Source organism: Salvelinus alpinus, chromosome 24, assembly GCF_045679555.1.
Source record: "Salvelinus alpinus chromosome 24, SLU_Salpinus.1, whole genome shotgun sequence".
Lineage (NCBI taxonomy): Eukaryota > Metazoa > Chordata > Actinopteri > Salmoniformes > Salmonidae > Salvelinus > Salvelinus alpinus.
Window position 1 is genome coordinate 35,085,430 of NC_092109.1, and position 20,571 is coordinate 35,106,000.

The window sequence follows — 20,571 nt, forward strand, 5'->3', positions numbered from 1 at the left end:
TATAAAATAAAATAAAAACTGAAATACCACATTTACATAAGTATTTCAGTCCCTTCACTCAGTACTTTGTTGAAGGACCTTTGACAGCGATTACAGCCTTGAGTCTTCTTGGGTATGACACTACAAGCTTGGCACACCTGTATTTGGGGAGTTTCTCCCATTCTTCTCTGCAGATCCCCTGTCAGGTTGGATGGGGAGCGTCGCTGCACAGCTATTTCCAGTTCTCTCCAGATGTTGAAATCAGTTTCAAGTCTGGGCCTGGCTGGGCCACTCAAGGACATTGAGACTTGTCCCAAAGCCACTCCTGTGTGGTCTTGGCTGTGTGCTTAGGGTCGTTGTCCTGTTGGAAGGTAAACCTTCTCCCTAGTCTGAGGTTCTGAGCACTCCGGAGCAGGTTGTCATCAAGGATCTCTGTACTTTGTGCCATTCATCGTTCCCTCGATCCTGACTAGTCTTCCAGTCCCTGAAGCTGAAAAACATCCTCACAGCATGATGCTGCCACCATCTTGCTTCACCAGAGAATCTTGTTTCTCATGGTCAGAGTCCTCCAAGCGGGCTGTCATGTGGCTTTTACTGAGTGGCGGCTTCTTTCTGGCCACTCTACCATAAAGGTCTAATTGGTGGAATGCTGCAGAGATGGTTGTCCTTCTGGAAGGTTCTCTCATCTCCACAGAGGAAATCTGGAACTCTGTCAGAGTAGCCATCGGGTTCTTGGTAACCTCCCTGACCAAAGCCATTCTCCCCTGATTTCTCAGTTTGGCCGGGCGGCCAGCTCAAGGAAGAGTCTTGGTGGTTTCAAACTGCTTACAATTAATTTTTTTTCTCCACAGTTTTGTGATATCCAATTGGTAATTACAGTCTTGTCCCATTGCTGCAGGTCGAGAGCCACGCGTCCTCTGAAACACGACCCTGCCAAGCCGCACTGCTTCTTGACACTGCTCGCTTAACTCGGAAGCCAGCCGCTCCAATGTGTCGGAGGAAACGCTGGCGACTTAAGTTAGCTTACAAGCGCCCGGCCAGCCACGAGTCGCTACAGTGCGATGGAAAAAGGAAATCCCTTTTTGAGTGCCGCCTCATGGGTCTCCCGGTCACGGTCGGCTGTGACACAACCTGGGAACGAACCCGGGGCTTTCGTGACCCCTGAAGCTCTGCGATGCAGTGCCTTAGACTGCTGCGCCACTCCGGAGGCAACACACATCTTCCATTTAAAAATGACGGAGGCCACGGTGTTCTTGGGGACATTCAAAGATAAAGAATTTGTTTTAGAAACCTTCCCCAGATCTGTGCCTCGACACAATCCTATCTCGGAGTTCTACGGACAATTCCTTCAACCTGTCAACTGTGGGACCTTATATAGACAGGTGGGTACCTTTCCAAATCATGTCCAATCAATTGAATTTACCGCAGGTGGACTCAATCAAGTTGTAGAAACAGCTCAAGGTTGATCAATGGAAACAGGATGCACCTGAGCTCAATTTCGAATCTCATAGCAAAGCGTCTGAATACTTACGTAAATAAGGTATCTTTTTTATTTGTAATAAATTAGCTAAAAATGTCTAAAAACCTGTTAGCACTTTGTTTTTATGGGGTATTGTGTGTAGATTGATGAGGGATTAAAAAATATATATCAATTTTAGAATAAGCCTGTAACGTAACAAAAATGTGGAAAAAGTCAAGGGGTCTGAATACTTTCCGAATGCACTGTATAGGAGGCCAGAAAGCTGATGGGATCCTACTATTTTTAAGAGAGGCCATCACTGTTTTCTCACACAATTCCATAGCCTAAAGAAATGTTGCACAACATGAGCTTATGGGCTCTCATGAAGTGTTTGATTAGATTTTCAATGACATTTGCATTGATTTCAGAGTGATTAGAGGGACAATAGAGTGCTGAGTACCAGGCAGTTAGCAAGTTTGGTAGGCTACTAATGACCAGCAGCAGCATCAGAGCTTGGAAAAGCCTAATTACCGTGACTAAACGGTCTTCGTGGAATTTGACTGCCGTCATGACTCGTGACCCCAGGTGTGGCGGTAATACGGTCACCGTAACAGCCGTAGTCCTACCTATACACCACAAACCTATAATTTTTCATCAATAACTATGCAATTTAATGGATAAAACATATGACTGCACCAGCAAAAACCAGTCACAAGCTGAATGGGAGTAAGAGAGACAGACTTTGCAGACATGAAAGATTTTCCACAACTGAGCCCACCACACACTAATGTTTGATTCATAAATCCAATTGTCTGCTTTCTGTTAATCAATGATTGTGCTCAGAGTGGGATGAACCAAAGCCTCTCCCTTTGAAGGATGAAACGTTCCTCTAAAGCCAAAAATAGTAACTGGAATTTGTTTCAAAACTGGGCAACTCAGTTGGTTTAATATACTACGAAAAGCACAGTGGTTTACAGGAGCAACGTGTCTCCATTCAGTCATGCTGGAATATTGTAAATGTGTTGGAGAAGAGGAATTAATGCCCAACTGACTGGTGGCAATGCATATGTTAGGGTAAGACAAGGGGAATAACATACCAGTCAATGCCTCTGTGGTAGCTGTGGCCACTGAAGAATTGGATCTCCTCAAAGGTCTCCTTGCTGGGGTAGTTACTGGTCAGATCAGGATGCATCCCTAAGAACAGGTACAGGGCTGTGGTGCCTTAGCAGAGAACACAAGTTTTCATTAGTATTGCTCATACTAATATCAAACGTAGATAGCTACTATTAGGTGATGTAAATTTAAAGATTTAATTTAAATACAGAACTTGATGTAAATGCTAAACATGCATATTTCTGGGTAATTAGAACAGCTATTTACTACCCATCTCAAATGTGCCAAAGCTTAAATAGCAATAAAGACCAGAACACTCAACAAGTTAGAGATGAAGTGACAGTTAAAGAGGAGTGGTGGATCTAATGTTGACAGTAAACGACCGTTTATCAGCCGTGCTGATATATCGGGCCGATATTGGCTTTTCTAATCCATCGCCTATCGGCCCTTCTCTAACGACTTTGCTGATACTCTGTCCACATAACAAAACTGCTGCTATGCCAGCCGCCACTCACCGCCTGAGCCACGAGCACTGCCCAGCAAGCAGAAAGCTCATTCTCCAACAGAAAGGTGCAGTATTGAGAAACAGATGAATTGACAGTGACCAAAATTGATCTCCTGTTGCAAATACTAGTTCAGTGTAATTCACTAATAATACGGCTTGTGTCGACGTGCATGCAATAAGCTAGCTAGCTAAGCAGATAGCTATGTGACCCCGTTAGCAAATATAATGATAACGAACCCTTTCATCTGTGGTGTTAGCTAGCTAGCTATATTAGCTACTATGCTAGCTAGCTGGCTAGATAAACATGGTGTTTGATATCAGATAGGAGCTAATAGCCAACGTAGCTAGCTAACATTAGCTGGTCATCATTTTGAACATGCACCATTTTCAGCTACACGCCATCTGACTTGCGGTGTAACGTTAGCTATTTAGTGGTGTGCTGATCTGACAAGCTACAACCATATCCGTAAATTGACAGATTAGATAATTGTCATAATAGGCAAAGGAGGAAGTGTTTTAAAATGCCTAAATATTGGTAAACAAATATAATCTAAATGTATTTCCAAATGATCTCCTGATATACCTGACCAATACCGGAAACGCAATGGAGGAGGAGGATGAGGAAGATGATGATGAAGAGGATGAAGAGGAAGTAGAGAGACTGGTTGATCCAGATAGCAGAGAGGACTGTGGCTTAGAGGGATACGATTCTGAGAAACCGTTGTCGCCACACAATTGACTGTGACTTCATTGTGCCATTACTAGATATGTTTATTTATATTTACTTAGTTTTAACTGTTAGTTTGTTTTGCCAATATCTCACTTGTTGTTTCTTTTATTTTCAAATATCAGTTTTTTTCAAATACCGGTCTTGCTAAAAATATTTTCAGAAGGCCCTAAAATCTCAGGATATAAAATGAACATAAAAAACTAAACTACTAAACTATCATAATAACTCATGATCTACAGCAATCCTTTAAGTGGACCACAAAAAAATATAAAATACTTAGGATGCTTAATAAGTGTCAACAAATACATTTAATAAAGATAACATAATCCCATTATCAACAATATGAAAGCAGATCTAATTAAATACAACAATTTCCCATAAATCTTACAGGTAGAATAAATATTTTCAGAATGGCATGGCTCCAACAGTTATTTATTCTCAGTAATCCGAATTACCCCACCAAAGATATTCTTTAAAAAAAAGTATACTCAGTCATAAGACTTTATATGGGCAAATAAAACTGATAGAATAAAAGTTTTACATCTTCCTCAGCCAGGTGGTTTTAACCTTCCAGTCTTGGAATTGTATCAACTCACCATCCAGGACCTTTACTTGCGACATACACTGACTGTACAAAATATTAAGAACACCTTCCGAATATTGAATCACCTTTTTGCTCTCAGAACAGCCTCAATTGGTCGGGGCATGAACTTTACAAGGTGTTGAAAGCGTTCCAAAGGGATGCTGGCCCATGTTGACTCCAATGATTCCCACAGTTGTGTCAAGTTGGCTGGATGTCCTTTGGGTGGTGGACCATTCTTGATACACACAGGAAACTGTTGAGCGTGAAAAACCCAGCAAAGTTGCAGTTCTTGACCCAACCGGTGTGCCTGGCACTTATTACAATACCCCGTTGAAAGGCACCGAAACTCAATCCATGTCTCAATTGTCTCAAGGCTTTAAAATCCTTCTTTAACCTGTATCCTCCCATTCATCTACACTGATTGAAGTAGATTTAACAAGTGATCATAGTTTCACCTGGTCAGCCTATGTCATGGAAAGAGCAGGTGTTCATAATGTTTTCTACAATCCATGTATCGTTAAATGCACCGAAGAGGAACAATGGGCACATATTTTAGATGCAAATGCTCATCCCCAGAATCTTTTCACTTGTCTAAGAAATAAGCTAAGAACATTAACAACTTCATAGTTAACACAATAACAATATGGAAGATAATTAAACGTTTTCTACAAGAATCGATATCATCACTAAAAACACAACACTATGGAACAATCCTTGGATATCTTTTCAGAATTCACCGATAAAATATGCCTTCCACATGGAAGGCATAGAAACCGGAAATGATTTGGTAATAGGAAATACATTTATTTCCATGACAGAATTATAAACCAATTTTGGACTGAACAATGTAGATGTGTTCAAATACATGCAACTTAAGTTTCATATCAAGAAATTTAAATTTGAAATCTTGGACATCAGAGAAATCTTGAGGGAATCCTATTTGAGCCAGAAAAGGATGTTGATATGATAGGTAAGATATACAAGACCTTGCCGAGTGCCTATCCAACTGATAATCTCTTGAAAAAAAGAAAAACTACTGGAACCGAGACATAAAAATAAGTGATATTGGCACAAGATGGAGGGAATGGTGGAACATTACTAACACAATTGCAATTAATGAAAATGTACACTTAATCCAGTATAAACTAATGTATAGAATTTATTACACAAGAGACAAAATTCACAAATTCTATAGCATAACGGCAGAGTCATGTCTTAAGTGTAAAACTAACAATGACTCAATAATCCATGCCTTCTGGGAATGTACCAAAAGGTACAGGCAGCTAAAAAGTTGGCTGTCATACGTATTACAATGTAAATGTACATTTAATCCATTTGTCTGCATATTTCCAGACATGGCATACGAGGGTGCAGTGAGATACACGATGGGTTGGACACTTTTCTCGTCAATTGTAAAAAAGTATACTTAAAAACTGAAAATCAACCAATCCTCCATCGTTAACATGTTTACAGATGTCTCCTGACAGCTGACATTCTTTTTTTGTTCTCGATTACTTAAATACCAGTTTCATTCTCGAATACAAATCATGATGTTGCGTTGGACCTATTTGCATTGAATAGAGGTTATTTTACATTATCAAACAGCAGTGCCTATATGATATCCTTCCAAACAGGCGTGACATGGTGGAGTAATGCTTCTATGCAAATGTTGTTGATCAGTAGGCTAATATACACTACATGGCCAAAAGTATGTGGACACCCATTCAATAGTGGTTTTGACTATTTCTGCCACACCCGTTGCTGACAAGGTGTATAAAATTGAGCACACAGCCATGCAATCTCCATAGACAAACAGTGGCAGCAGAATAGCATGTACTGAAGAGCTCAGTGACTTTCAAAGGGGCACCGTCATAGGATGCCACCTTTCCAACAAGTCAGTTTGTCAAATTTCTGCCCTGCTAGAGCTGCCTCGGTCAACTGTAAGTGCTGTTACTGTGAAGTGGAAACGTCTAGGAGCAACAACGGCTCAGCCGCAAAGTGGTAGGCCACACAAGCTCACAGAACGGGAGTTCGTTGTGCGTAAAAATGTGTTCTCGTTTGCAACATTCACTACCGTGTTCCAAACTGACTGGAAGCAATGTCGGGAGCTTCATGAACTGGGTTTCCATAGCCGAGCAGCCGCACACAAGCCTAAGATCACCATGCGCAATACCAAGCGTCAGCTGGAGTGGTGTAAAGCTCGCCACCCTTGGGACTGGAGCAGTGGAAACGTGTTCTCTGGATTGATGAATCACGATTCACCATCTGGCAGTCCAACAGACAAATCTGGGTTTGGTGGATGCCAGCAGAAAGCTACCTGCCAAAATGCATAGTGCCAACAATAATGGGCCAGGCCCCTTAGTTCTATTGAAGGGAAATCTTAACGCTACAGCATACAGTGACCTTCTAGACCAGGGGTGTCAAACATACGGCCCGCGGGCCGGAACCGGCCCCCAAGGAGGTTCGATCAGGCCCGCAGGATAATTTGAAAGTGGAAAAAATGCATAAAAGACATGGAATTAATATTTTTAATTCGCTGCAATTCATGGATTATCCGCTAAGGGGCGCACTCTTTCCATCAGAGTAGAAGACAAGCCGCATCACTGAGACAGACTGAAAACAGCAGACGGTATCAATGCGCCATCTGCTGCTTGTTACGACGTTGTTAATACCTTGGTCTCTACCTCTCCGCTACACCCTCATTAGCCAAAATGTCGTTATCCAAACGGAGAAAAGTAGATAAGATTAACGAATTGCTGGCGGGTCTGAGGAAACAGCAGTCAACTTTCATCCAGAGCCGAGAAGTCAGTGAAGCAGCGGTAAAAGCCAGCTACCTAATTGCTAGCGAAATAGCATTAGCATCGAAGCCGTATTCCGACGGTGACTTTGTTAAACGATGCATGATGAAGGCGGCTGAACTTGTATGTCCCGAGAAGCGACAAGCTTTTGCCAATATTAGCCTGACGAGGAATACTATAGCAGAGAGGATTTCGGAACTATCGGCAGATTTAGACAGTCAATTGAAACAGAGAGTCAAGTCATTTATTGCATTTTCCGTGGCAATTGACGAGAGCACTGACATCACAGACGTGGCCCAACTGGCCATATTTATTCGAGGAGTTGATGAGACATTGACTGTTACTGAAGAGTTTCTTGAGTTGGTGCCAATGATGGACACCACAACAGCCGAGGACATTTTCGGCTCTGTCGTTGCTGCATTGGACAGAGTTGGAGTGGACTGGTCCCGCGCTGTCAGCCTGGCTACAGACGGCGCGCCATCCATGGTCGGAAAGAAAGCAGGTGTCGCGACAAAGTTCAAAGACAAAGTACAAGCCCTTAATGGAGGAGATCGTTTCTGGACATTTCACTGTATTTTGCACCAGGAGGCATTGTGTTGCAAGTCGCTGAAAATGGACCACGTCATGGAGGTGGTTGTTCGCACTGTAAATTTCATCCGGTCCTGAGGTCTGAACCATCGTCAGTTTGACAAACTTCTCAGCGACAGCAACATTACCCACAGCCTGCCATACCACACTGAAGTGAGATGGTTAAGCCGAGGCGCTGTGCTGAGGCATTTCTTTGATCTACGAGAGGAAATCGGACAGTTCATGGAGAAAAAAGGAAAACCGGTGTTGGAATTACAATCTCAGGAATGGCTACGGGACCTTGCATTCTTGGTTGATATTACTGAACACTTGAACAATCTGAACAAAATGTTGCAAGGCCGCAAAAAAGTTGTCACACAGTTTTCTGACAACATACATGCATTTAAGTTGAAGCTGACTTTGTGGGAGATGCAACTGGCAAATGGCAACCCTGCTCATTTCCCCTGTCTGAGAGATGTGTGTGTGACCAGACCTGATGCGGACATGAAACGGTACAAAGACAAAATTGCAGGACTACTGCGGGAGTTTGAGAAACGTTTTCAGGTATTTGGTGAACTTGAGACAGAATTTTCAGTTTTTCGCTCACCTTTCACAGTTAAAGCTTCTGATCTGCCGGTCGAAATTCAGCTAGAGATAATTGATTTGCAGTGTGATGCAGATTTGAAGGGCAAATTTGCCTCTGTAGGTCTGGACAGATTTTATCAGTATCTACTACCAGGGTACCCCAAATTAACAGCCCTGGCTGCTAAAATTTTGTGCATGTTTGGGACAACCTACCTTTGTGAACAAATTTTCTCAGTGATGAATATCAATAAAACAAAAATGCGTTCAAGGCTCACAAACAAGCACTTAAATGACATTCTGAAAGTGACAGCTAGTCAGGACATGACACCTGGTGTTGATGCACTTGTACAGGCCAAAAGATGCCAAGTTTCAGGAACAAATACAAGTCCAGACTAGACTAACACCTTTAAAATGCTGCCTTAGATACTGTTTGCATTGAAAGAATACAGCTCTGTGAAGATGAATCCTTACTGTGGTGATTTAAAAAATGTGCACTTTAATGTTAGTCAGCAGCTTCAAAACAAAAGTTGTGTGATGGAATTCTACTGTTCATACAACTCCATAAATTTTCAGTATGTATTGTATGTGTATGTATGTTTCATGTATGAAGTTTACAGATTTACAGGACAGGCGAACACTTTCTTCATTACACATTTAAAATCACTCTCCTTAGTTTGTAAGGTGTACGCAGGGATTACATTTAGATTTTATATGCGTATGTGTAAGTGGTTTAAAAATTCCTTTCTTTAAAAGTCTCATTTAATCTTAAAGTGCATTACTATATTTTTCAGTACCAATTAAAGTTTTGTGCCTTTGTACAATCAGTGGGATCAGTTGCAATGCATATTTGTGAATGATAAAAGTAAATTGCACATTTGTCTAAGGAAATATGAGGTGTTTCATGAAATGTTTTGTAAAAGGATAGTTCATTAAATTTCAATATTTTCCTAATGTTCTTGTGCTTCTTTACACCAAAACAAAGGAAAGACATGATATTTTGGTTATTTATAGCAGAGTATGGTATAATTTTAATGGTCCGGCCCACTTGACATCTCCCTAGGCCGTATGTGGCCCACGATGCGAAATGAGTTTGACACCCCTGTTCTAGACGATTCTGTGCTTCCAACTTTGTGGCAAAAGTTTAGGGAAGGCCCTTTCCTGTTTCAGCATGACAATGCCCCCGTGTCCAATGCGAGGTCCATACAGAAATGGTTTGTCGATATCGGTGTGGAAGAGCTTGACTGGCCTGCACAGAGCCCTGACCTCAACCCCATCTAACACCTTTGGGATGAATTGGAACACTGGCTGCGAGCCAGGCCTAATCGCCCAACATCAATGCCTGACCTCACCAATGCACGTGGCTGAATGGAAGCAAGTCCCCGCAGCAAGGTTCCAACATCTAGTGTAAAGCCTTCCCAGAAGAGCAGAGGCTGTTATAGCAGTTGGGGGGGGGGGGGGGCAACTCCATATTAATGCCCATGATTTTGGAATGAGATGTTTTTGACGAGTTGGTGTCCACATACTTATTTTATTTATTTTTTTCCAAATTGGAGGATATTAGATTTGTCATCTGTAGCACCATACTCTACTGATCAGCCAAACAAGCTCAGCTCAATATATGCACACACTCCTATTGAATATGCATTCACCTGTATAGTGAGTAGGCCTATGCCATCTTAATTGACCCAGTTTATTAAGAGATTTATCATTCAAATAACATTACCACCATTGTGTTGTTATGTAGTTAGATTGGTGAAAACCAAAGTCAAATGTATTGTTTAAAATTGGGAAATTTGTAAAAAAAAGAAATCACATTTTATGATGATGAATATCAGCCTAAAATATTTACCATGGGCCTCCTTGACCATCCAAAATCAGTATCGGTCCTAAAAATTCCATATAGGTTGTTCACTAGTTGACAGACAAGATGGCTGACGTGACTATAGTGAATGTTGGTGCAGTTAGGTAATTAAAATGGTGAAGTGTGTGAATTTACTCTCAGCTCCAACCCCCTAATCCATTTTTATTGAAAAGATTAACGGGGCCATTTTACAGCGCTCTCAGAAGGAGGGTTATCACTCCCTTAAGACATCTTCAAGAACTTTAATTAGGCTACGCAGTAAATCTGGAATTCCCATTTACTGGGGTGCAGTCAAGGTTACAATAAAAGCCAGCGACTGACTGCCTGCCTACGGTGAACCTATAAATGAAATTAAGTATGTGACACTCTGTAAATGGCTGCTCAGTTGCCAATTATCCATCCTTTCTCTCCAGGCTGTCAGAGGTTCAAGGCTGCCCCATGCCAGACAGAACTTCTCCTCCTGGTGCAGTGGATCTAGTACAGTGAGCCACACCCTGGTGGTGTGTAGAGTAGACTAAAAGCGTCCGCATTCGTCACATCCGGAATAGTTTGTGCATATATTAATGACAACATTTTGTGACGTATTCGTTAATTTTCATTACGGCAAGTTAGGTCAGCTGTTCGTGCACACATTTGTTCTCGAGGCAAGCCAAGTCAGAAACCGGAATCCACGCCCTTTCGTCTGTGACTGGTCAACAGTAGGGATTCTTCAATGAAGTGTTTGTTGTCATTCAACAAGAGATGACTCGTTTTTATGCAAGATTTTTCACTTGAGAAACACTGCACCAAACACCTTCTTTAGATATAAAATAGTGCAACTAACACCATGCCCAAAGCACCCACATCAAATGTGATCACGACACGCAGGTTGAAATATCAAAACAAACCATGAACCAATTCTATTCATTTGGGGACAGTTCGAAAAGCATTAAACATGTATGGCAATTTAGCTAGCTAGTAGTTGCTATTTAATTTGTCCTATTTAGCTAGCCTGCTGTTGCTAGCTAATTTGTCCTGGGATATAAACGTTGAGTTATTTTCGCTGAAAGGCACAAGGTCCTCTACTCCGACAATTAATCCACGCACAAAACAGTCAATCAAATCGTTTCTAGTCACCTCTCCTCCTTCTAGGCCTTTTCTTCTTTGGACTTAATATGGCGATTGGCATCTAACTTTCATAATTAGGTGTATTAATTACCACAACCGACCGACCACAGTTCATATTTCAATTACCCACGTGGGTATAACTAATGAGGATATGGCACGTAGGTATATGCTTCTAAAAGCCAATGAGGAGATGGGAGAGGCATCGCGTTCGGCGTCACAAATAGAAGCAACTTCTATTTTAGCGCTTGGAAACAGATGCTCGTTGGCGTGTGCGAGCACTGTGGGTGCAATGATTGAATAACATTGTGTGTGAACATTTATTTTGCAACGCTGGCGCACGCAACAAGTCCTCGGCAAAAACGTAAACATTTATGACAGATTTCTTGGATTAATTCTAACTATTTTGAGAAATTGTATACTGGCTACGGCTTCTCAAGATGGACAAACAGTACTATTGCCAAGTTTTCTCGTTTTTTAAGTGTAGGTCTTATAAGGGAGTAGGCTAGAAGCCAGCCAAACCAAAGCATGCTGACGCCTTGACTGGGACATAGTCTGTGTCCAAAATGGGACTCTATTCCCTATATTGGAAAAGTCCTGCACTATCAAAGGAATAGGGATGTAACCATACAGTATCTATAGCCCCCTAGCACAGTGGTATTCAAACTTTTTCAGTGGGGACAACATTTTTACGTCAGAATTTCTAGACACCCAATTTTTTCTCACCACCCCAAATATAATGACAATCTTAAAAGTGGTAGATTTCAATTTTTATATAAACACAACCTTCAATTCATTACATTTTCACCTCTTATCAAATTGAAAAGAAACCAAGAAATACATCCGATCAATCATTTTCTTTCTCCTTCAAATTAGCCTCATCAAAAATGTTTGTACTGCATATTTTCCCATACAATATACAGTTTGAATGCACTATTTTTGTGCCCCCCCCCCCACAAGCTCAGGTCATGTTTCTCTCTCTAGGTTCAAACTTGTCATTGCTATGAGTGTGGTTGCATCACTGAACTGAGGTAACCTTGTTAATTAAATGTTTTTTGTACAATATATTTGTTTAATGCTCACCTGTCTTCTGTGGTCCAATTATGAGCAGCTTAGGGAATCGGTCGCATGTCTTCTCTTTGGACCAGATGTCTTTGTGCCTTTTGTCCTCACAGGGGTCCTGTAGGGACAGAGGGGGCAGAATTAGTTCACCTGGAAGTTCCGTTCAGTAAACATGGAGGGAATGTATGCCTCCGGATGAGCTGCCATAGGTATGACTTGCCCAACCAGTTCAGAATATACAGTACCAGTCAAAAGTCTAGACAAACCCATCAATGAGTAAGTGTTTATTTTTACTATTTTCTACACTGTAGAATAATAGGGAAGACCTCAAAACTATAAAATAACACGTATGGAATCATGTCGTAACGAAAAAGCGTTAAACAAATTAAAATATATATTTAGATGCGAGATTCTTCAAAGTAGCCACCCTTTGCATTGATAACTGCTTTGCACACTCTTGGCCTTCTCTCAACCAGCTTCACCTGGAATGCTTTTCTAACAGTCTTGAAGGAGTTCCCACATATGCTAAGCACTTGTTGGCTGCTTTTCCTTCACTCTGTGGTCTAACTCATCTCAATTGGGCTGAGGTAGGGGGATTGTGGAGGCCAGGTCATCTGACGCAGCACACCATCCCTATCCTTCTTGGCAAAATAGCCCGTACAAAGCCTGGAGGTGTGTTGGGTCATTGTCTTGTTGAAAAACAAAGGATATTCCCACCAAGCGCAAACCAGGTGGGATGTCGTATTGCTGCAGAATGCTGTGGTAGCCATGCTGGTTAAGTGTGCCTTGAATTCTAAATACATCACTGACAGTGTCACCAGCAAAGCACCCCCACACCTCCTCCACCATGCTTCACAATAGGAACCACACATGTGGAGATCATCTGTTCATCTACTCTGTCTCACAAAGACACAGCGGTTGGAACCAAATATCTCACATTTGGACTCAGACCAAAGGACACATTTCCACCGGTCTAAAGTCCATTGCTCGTGTTTCTTGGTCCAAGAAAGTCTCTTCTTATTGGTGTCCTTTAGTGGTTTCTTTGCAGCAATTTGACCATGATGGCCTGATTCACACAGTCTCCTCTGAACAGTTGATGTTGAGATGTGTCTGTTACTTGAACTCTGTGAAGCATTTATTTGGGCTGCAATTTCTGAGGCTGGAAACTAATGAACTTATCCTCTGCAGCAGAGGTAACTCTGGGCTTTCCTTTCTTGTGGTGGTCCTCATGAGTGCCAGTTTCATTATAGCACTTGATGTTTTTTGTGACTGCACTTAAAGAAATTTTCAAAGTCTTTGAAATGTTCCGGATTGACTGACCATGTCTTAAAGTAATGATGGACTGTCGTTTCTCTTTCCATATTTGAGCTGTTCTTGCCATAATATGGACTTGGTCTTTTACCAAATAGGGCTATCTTCTGTAAACCACCCCTACCATGTCACAACTAGGGCTGTTGCAGTGACAGTATTACTGCGACACCGGTTATCACGAGTCATGAAGGGAGTAGTCAAATGCCACATGACCGTTTAGTCACGGTAATTAGGCTTTTCCATGCTCTGATGCTGCTGCTGGTCATTAGTAGCCTACCAAACTTGCTAACTGCCTGGCACTCAGCACTCTATTGTCCCTCTAATTACTCTGACATCAATGCAAATGTATTCGAAAATCTAATCAAACACGTCATAAGAGCCCATGATCTCATGTTGCGCAACATTTCTATAGGCTATGCAAATGTGGGCGAAAACAGTGATGGGTGCTAATAAAAAGATGTGGATTGCGTCAGCTTTCTAAAGGCTAGGCCTACTATATTTATTTCTCAACTTACCTAATATCAAGCACATTGCTTGAGTATAGCCTACCTGGCAGGCATAAAAATAAGCCACGGGGAAAAGCGTCTTCCATTCGCTATCTAAGTGCATAGATTACATTTATTTTTTTCCCACTGCCCATCTCGATGAAGGTGCATAATGGTAAATTCTAAATCAAAAAAATGTCACATATATTATTTAGTATATGTAAAGACAAGATTAAATCAAGAAAAGTCTGATGGGTGACAATATTAGCCTCACTTGTGAATTATATATTATAACTTGTGAATGATTCCCAGCATAAGAACCAACGCCTTTATTTTGCAACTTTTTCAACACCTCATGTAGCCTCATGTCATCTAGCCCATAGGCCTATACATTTTGATAAGGCTTGGATCACAACAAGTGGACAAATAAATTCTTAAAATTGAGCACATTAATCCGGTTTACAAGGGGTGTAGAGCCTAACTGGCATACAGTTGAAGTCAGAAGTTAACACACCTTAGCTAAATACATTTAAACTCAGTTTTTCACAATTCCTGACATTTAATCAGAGCAAAAATTCCCTGTCTTAGGTCAGTTAGAATTACCACTTTATTTTAAGAATGTGAAATGTCAGAATAATAGTAGGGAGAATGATTTATTTCAGCTTTTATTTCTTTCATCACATTCACAGTGGGTCAGAAGTTTACATACACTCAATTAGTATTTGGTAGCATTGCCTTTAAATAGTTTTTTTGGGTCAAACGTTTCTGGTATCCTTCCACAAGCTTCCCACAATAAGTTGGGTGAAATTTGGCCCATTCCTCCTGACAGAGCTGGTGTAACTGAGTCAGGTTTGTAGGCCTCCTTGCTTGCACACACTTTTTCAGTTCTGCCCACACATTTTCTATAGGATTGAGGTCAGGGCTTTGTGATGGCCACTCCAATACCTTGACTTTGTTGTCCTTAAGCCATTTTGCCACAATTTTGGAAGTATGCTTGGGGTCATTGTCCATTCGGAAGACCCATTTGAGACAAAGCTTCAACTTCCTGATTGATGTCTTGAGATGTTGCTTCAATATATCCACATAATTTTCCTGCCATCTATTTTGTGAAGTGCACCAGTCCTTCCTGCAGCAAAGCACCCTCACAACATGATGCTGCCACCCCCGTGCTTCACGGTTGGGATGGTGTTCTTCAGCTTGCAAGCCTCCCCCTTTTTCCTCCAAACATAACGATGGTCATTATAGCCAAACAGTTCTATTTTTATTTCATCAGACCAGAGGACATTTCTCCAAAAAGTACGATCTAAGTCCTCATGTGCAGTCGCAAACCGTAGTCTGGCTTTTTTTATGGCGGTTTTGGAGCAGTGGCTTCTTCCTTGCTGAGCGGCCTTTCAGGTTATGTCGATATAGGACTCGTTTTAATGTGGATATAGATACTTTTGTACCCGTTTCCTCCAGCATCTTCACAAGGTCCTTCACTGTTGTTCTGGGATTGATTTGCACTTTTCGCACCAAAGTACGTTCATCTCTAGGAGACAGAATGCGTCTCCTTCCTGAGCGGTATGACGGCTGCGTGGTCCCATGATGTTTAAACTTGTGTACTATTGTTTGTACAGATGAACGTGGTACCTTTAGGTGTTTGGAAATTGCTCCCAAGGATGAACCAGACTTGTGGAGGTCTACACATTTTTTTCCTGAAGTCTTGGCTGATTTCTTTTGATTTTCCCATGATCTCAAGCAAAGAGGCACTGAGTTTGAAGGTAGGCCTTGAAATACATCCACAGCTACACCTCCAATTGGCTCAAATGATGTCAATTAGCCTATCAGAAGCTTCTAAAGCCATGACATAATTTTCTGGAATTTTTCAAGCTGTTTAAAGGCACAGTCAACTGAGTGTATGTAAACTTCTGACCCACTGGAATTGTGATACAGTGAATTATAAGTGAAATAATCTGTCTGTAAACAAATGTAGGAAAAATGACCTGTGTCATGCACAAAGTAGATGTCCTAACCGACTTGTTAACAAGAAATTTGTGGAGTGGTTGAAAAACAAGTTTTAATGACTCCAACCTAAGTGTTTGTAAACTTCCGACTTCAACTGTATATAAGCAGAGCGTGAGTTTCAAGTTTGGGGAAGATAGTTTGCGCCATAAAAACGCACCATTATAATAAAAGCATTACATTTATAATTGCATTTGCAGTCACTTTTGAGAATGGTGTTTTCCCACTAATGGAACATTCACACTTACAGCCTACTGCCATGCGTGCATTGCTGCGCTCATAATGTGAAGAAATAGCCTAATAATTTATCAACATTTTAAGCTAAACGTTCTGATCTGTTGCATCAGCCACATTGCTTAAAAAATATGTTTTGATGCTAGTGGTCGTATTCATTTGGGACCTATCGCATCCCACAACTGTCCCAGACGATGTTTGGAATATTTATTTCTCGCACAGAGTAGGTCGACTTTTGTACTATGGGGGATAGTAGATTGACATAGGCTAGTGCTTTTTCTGTTCGTTAGGCCTACTCATGTTGGCTGACAAAGTAAATGTGGACAGTTCTTCCAATATGCATCTCGGAATTGGATGAGGCGCGCAGTTGCTTTCCTGATGTGCCCATCTTCATTTGCAGCCTGTGAGAAAGACTAGATCACGTGACGGAGAGCCATGTGAGTGAGAGAGCTTCCGATTGCGCAGCACACTCCGGGAGAATACATTTTTTATTTAACTAAGCAATTCAGTTTTGAACAAATTCTTATTTTCAATGACGGCCTACCGGGGAACACTCCAGGAGAAGGGCACAACGCCGCAAAAGACAGATTTTTTTAGGGTGCAATCTGGCCACAAAGGGAATGCTGCTCTGAAATTTGAGGCATTATCAAGTGCTTGTCAAATTGTGAATGAGAGACTGATGAAGTGTGTACAGCCTGCGCAAAAAAACAAAGCAGAGCTCATGCCTTTCAAGCAAATCTTTTCAAATCATCATTAGAATCTCATCATGCAGCCTTACAATGCAAAACTCAAAACATATAGCCCAACGTTTGTAGAGTAACTAAAGTTACATGAATAACTCTAAATTAGGCATATAGGAGAACCTGTTTCTTTGTTAATCGCTCAACACAGAATAGACTCATGTGCGCACTCCCTGAAATGTTCGGATACAATATTTATATTTGATTAAACTTTGTTCAATTGCATTCTTTTGCATTCTTCATACTATAAAATAATGCCAAATCTTGTCTGCTAAATGAACTAGCGTAGCCCACAGCCATTTGGCCTAGCCACATGAGTATGCTATTTTTTTCTTCTGAAATAGACTACATTTTCTCCATATCATGCTTCTTTAGACCTGTCTAAAATAAATAATGGATTTATTGTGAAAGTGTAGGCTATATTACATGGATTTATTAGACTTTTTATAATGGTTTGTATGGAAGCCAGGAGATGCTAAATGTGTTTATGTTAATTAACGGTCAATTACCATGAGACCGACAGTTATTTGCTTGACAATCACCGGCTGACAACATTTTGTGACCGCCACAGCCCTAGTCACAACACAACTGATTGGCTCAAATACATTGAGGGAAAAAAATCCACAAATTAACAAGGCACACCTGTTAACCTCTCTGCGCACAGATCCCTTTAGCGGGATCATTTCCCTAAACAACCGCAGAATTGCAGGGCGCCAAATTCAAAAATATTACAAACAATATTTATAATCATGCAATCACAAGTGAAATATACCAAAACACAGTTTAGCTTGTTGTTAATCCACCTATCGTGTCAGATTTTGAAAATATGCTTTACAGAGAAAGAAATCCAAGCTTTTGTGAGTGTATCAATCAATGCTAGAACAGTTAGCCTTATATTAGCTTGGTCACAAAAGTCAGAAAAGCAATCAAATTAATCACTTTCCTTTGATAATCTTTGGATGTTTGCACTCACGAGACTCCCAGTTACACAACAAATGTTCTTTTTGTTCGATAAATATTACTTTTATAACAAAAAACGCCATTTGGGTTGCGCGTTATGTTCAGAAAACTAAAGCCTCGTTCCGTTCGACGAAAATTCCAAAAAGTATCAGTAATGGTCGTAGAAACATGTCAAATGTTTTTTATAATCAATCCTCAGGTTGTTTTTAACAAACATAATCGATAATATTTCAACCGGACCGTAACCTATTCAATAAGAGAGAAAAGGAAAATGGAGAGCTCCCCTCTCGCGCTCAGGAACTATTCAGAGGACACCTGACTACTTTTGAAAAATCTTGTTCATTTTTCAAAATAAAAGCCTGAAACTATGTCTAAAGCCTGGTCACAGCCTGAGGAAGCCATTGGAAAAGGAATCTGGTTGATACCCCTTTAAATGGAAGAAAGACTGGCCAGGAAACACAGATTAAAAAATATATATATATATCACTTCCGGGTTAGATTTTCTCAGGTTTTCGCCTGCAGAATCAGTTTTGTTATACTCACAGACAATATTTTGACAGTTTTGGAAACTTTGGAGTGTTTTCTATCCTAATCTGTACATTATATGCATATTCTACGATCTGGACCTGAGAAATAGTCCGTTTACCTTGGGAACGTTATAAAAAAAATATGACCCCTAGCGTCAAGAAGTTAACTGAAATGCATTCCAGGTGACTAACTCATGAAGCTGGTTGAGAGAATGTCAAGAGCTTGCAAAGCTGTCATCAAGGCAAAGGGTGGCTACTTTGAAGAATCTCAAATGTTTTGATTTGTTTAACACTTTTTTGGTTATTACATGATTCCATAGTTGATGTCTTCACTATTATTCTACGATGTAAAAATAAAGTAAAACCCTTGATTGAGTAGGTGTGTCCAAACTTTTGACTGGTACAACACTATTCTCACACACACACCAGTCTCATATATAGCGGCAGTCTGTTTGCAATTAAAGTCTACCACTAACTTGGCCAGGGGACTTGTTAGTGTGGTAAAGCAGTGAGACCTGTGTGTGTGTGTGTACTAACATGTGGCACAACGGTTACAGACAACTGTATCCACCCTGTGGGACCAACAATGTGCCAAGAGGGGTGCTTTTAATTCAGCTCAAATGAACCCAACCAGTCTAGTCTAACAGAGGTTTGGGGGAGCAGACTCAAACATTTGGTTTCTAAATCACCCCTTGATCAATTATGCTCCTTAGTCCCAACAAGAAGGGACTAAGGAAAGAACCCATAATCAGTATCAGGAAGGGTGCCTTTTCATTGGTCTTCCTGAGTGGTTAGAAACCTTCAGTGTATCTATGTGGAAGATAGCTCAGAGCAGCCCTGCAAGGCCCGCGGCTTCATGACATGCAGATTGACCCTGAGGCACAAGACGATACCAACTGCCCTAAATCTATCTACCTCCTTCCCTCCCCACTGCCAACTGCCTCATGGGTAATGAGGCGACCAGGCTATCATATTAATCCCAATACATTTAACACAGTGCTGTGTTGAAGAAACCTCTAGACCCAGGCAGGCACAAGTTTACTCTAAACTTCTACACTCTGTGTCAACTCCACACGGACTTCTACACTCTGTGTCAACTCCACACGGACTTCTACACTCTGTGTCAACTCCACACGGACTTCTACACTCTGTGTCAACTCCACACGGACTTCTACACTCTGTGTCAACTCCACACGGACTTCTACACTCTGTGTCAACTCCACACGGACTTCTACACTCTGTGTCAACTCCACACTGACTTCTACACTCTGTGTCAACTCCACACTGACTTCTACACTCTGTGTCAACTCCACACTGACTTCTACACTCTGTGTCAACTCCACACTGACTTCTACACTCTGTGTCAACTCCACACTGACTTCTACACTCTGTGTCAACTCCACACTGACTTCTACACTCTGTGTCAACTCCACACTGACTTCTACACTCTGTGTCAACTCCACACTGACTTCTACACTCTGTGTCAACTCCACACTGACTTCTACACTCTGTGTCAACTCCACACTGACTTCTACACTCTGTGTCAACTCCACACTGACTTCTACACTCTGTGTCAACTCCACACTGACTTCTACACTCTGTGTCAACTCCACACTGACTTCTACACTCTGTGTCAACTCCACACTGACTTCTACACTCTGTGTCAACTCCACACTGACTTCTACACTCTGTGTCAACTCCACACTGACTTCTACACTCTGTCAACTCCACACTGACTTCTACACTCTGTGACAACTCCACACATTAACTTCTACACTGTGACAACTCCACACGGACTTCTACACTCTGTGACAACTCCACACATTAACTTCTACACTGTGACAACTCCACACTGACAGTGTGAGGAACTGCCAAGATGGCAGTTGGACGTCTTAGGGAAAGAAACCATCTTCTTCCTGTGTTGTTGGGAAACAGTGTCTAAGTCTGCTCCCCCCACAAAACCACAG

At 41.3% G+C, this 20,571-nt stretch overlaps 1 protein-coding gene across 3 annotated transcripts in view; it reads right to left on the minus strand.

Annotated features, from left to right (window-relative positions):
* Positions 1–20,571, minus strand: part of LOC139552730 (bifunctional heparan sulfate N-deacetylase/N-sulfotransferase 1-like) — a 146,803-nt gene that overhangs the window by 13,706 nt on the left and 112,526 nt on the right. For all 3 annotated transcript variants that reach the window (XM_071364752.1, XM_071364754.1, XM_071364755.1), the window contains 2 exons: positions 12,368–12,464; positions 2,536–2,659 (listed from right to left, as the gene is read on the minus strand). In XM_071364752.1, coding sequence (XP_071220853.1) covers positions 2,536–2,659; positions 12,368–12,464 — 221 coding nt within the window. The remainder of the gene's footprint in view (positions 1–2,535; positions 2,660–12,367; positions 12,465–20,571) is intronic.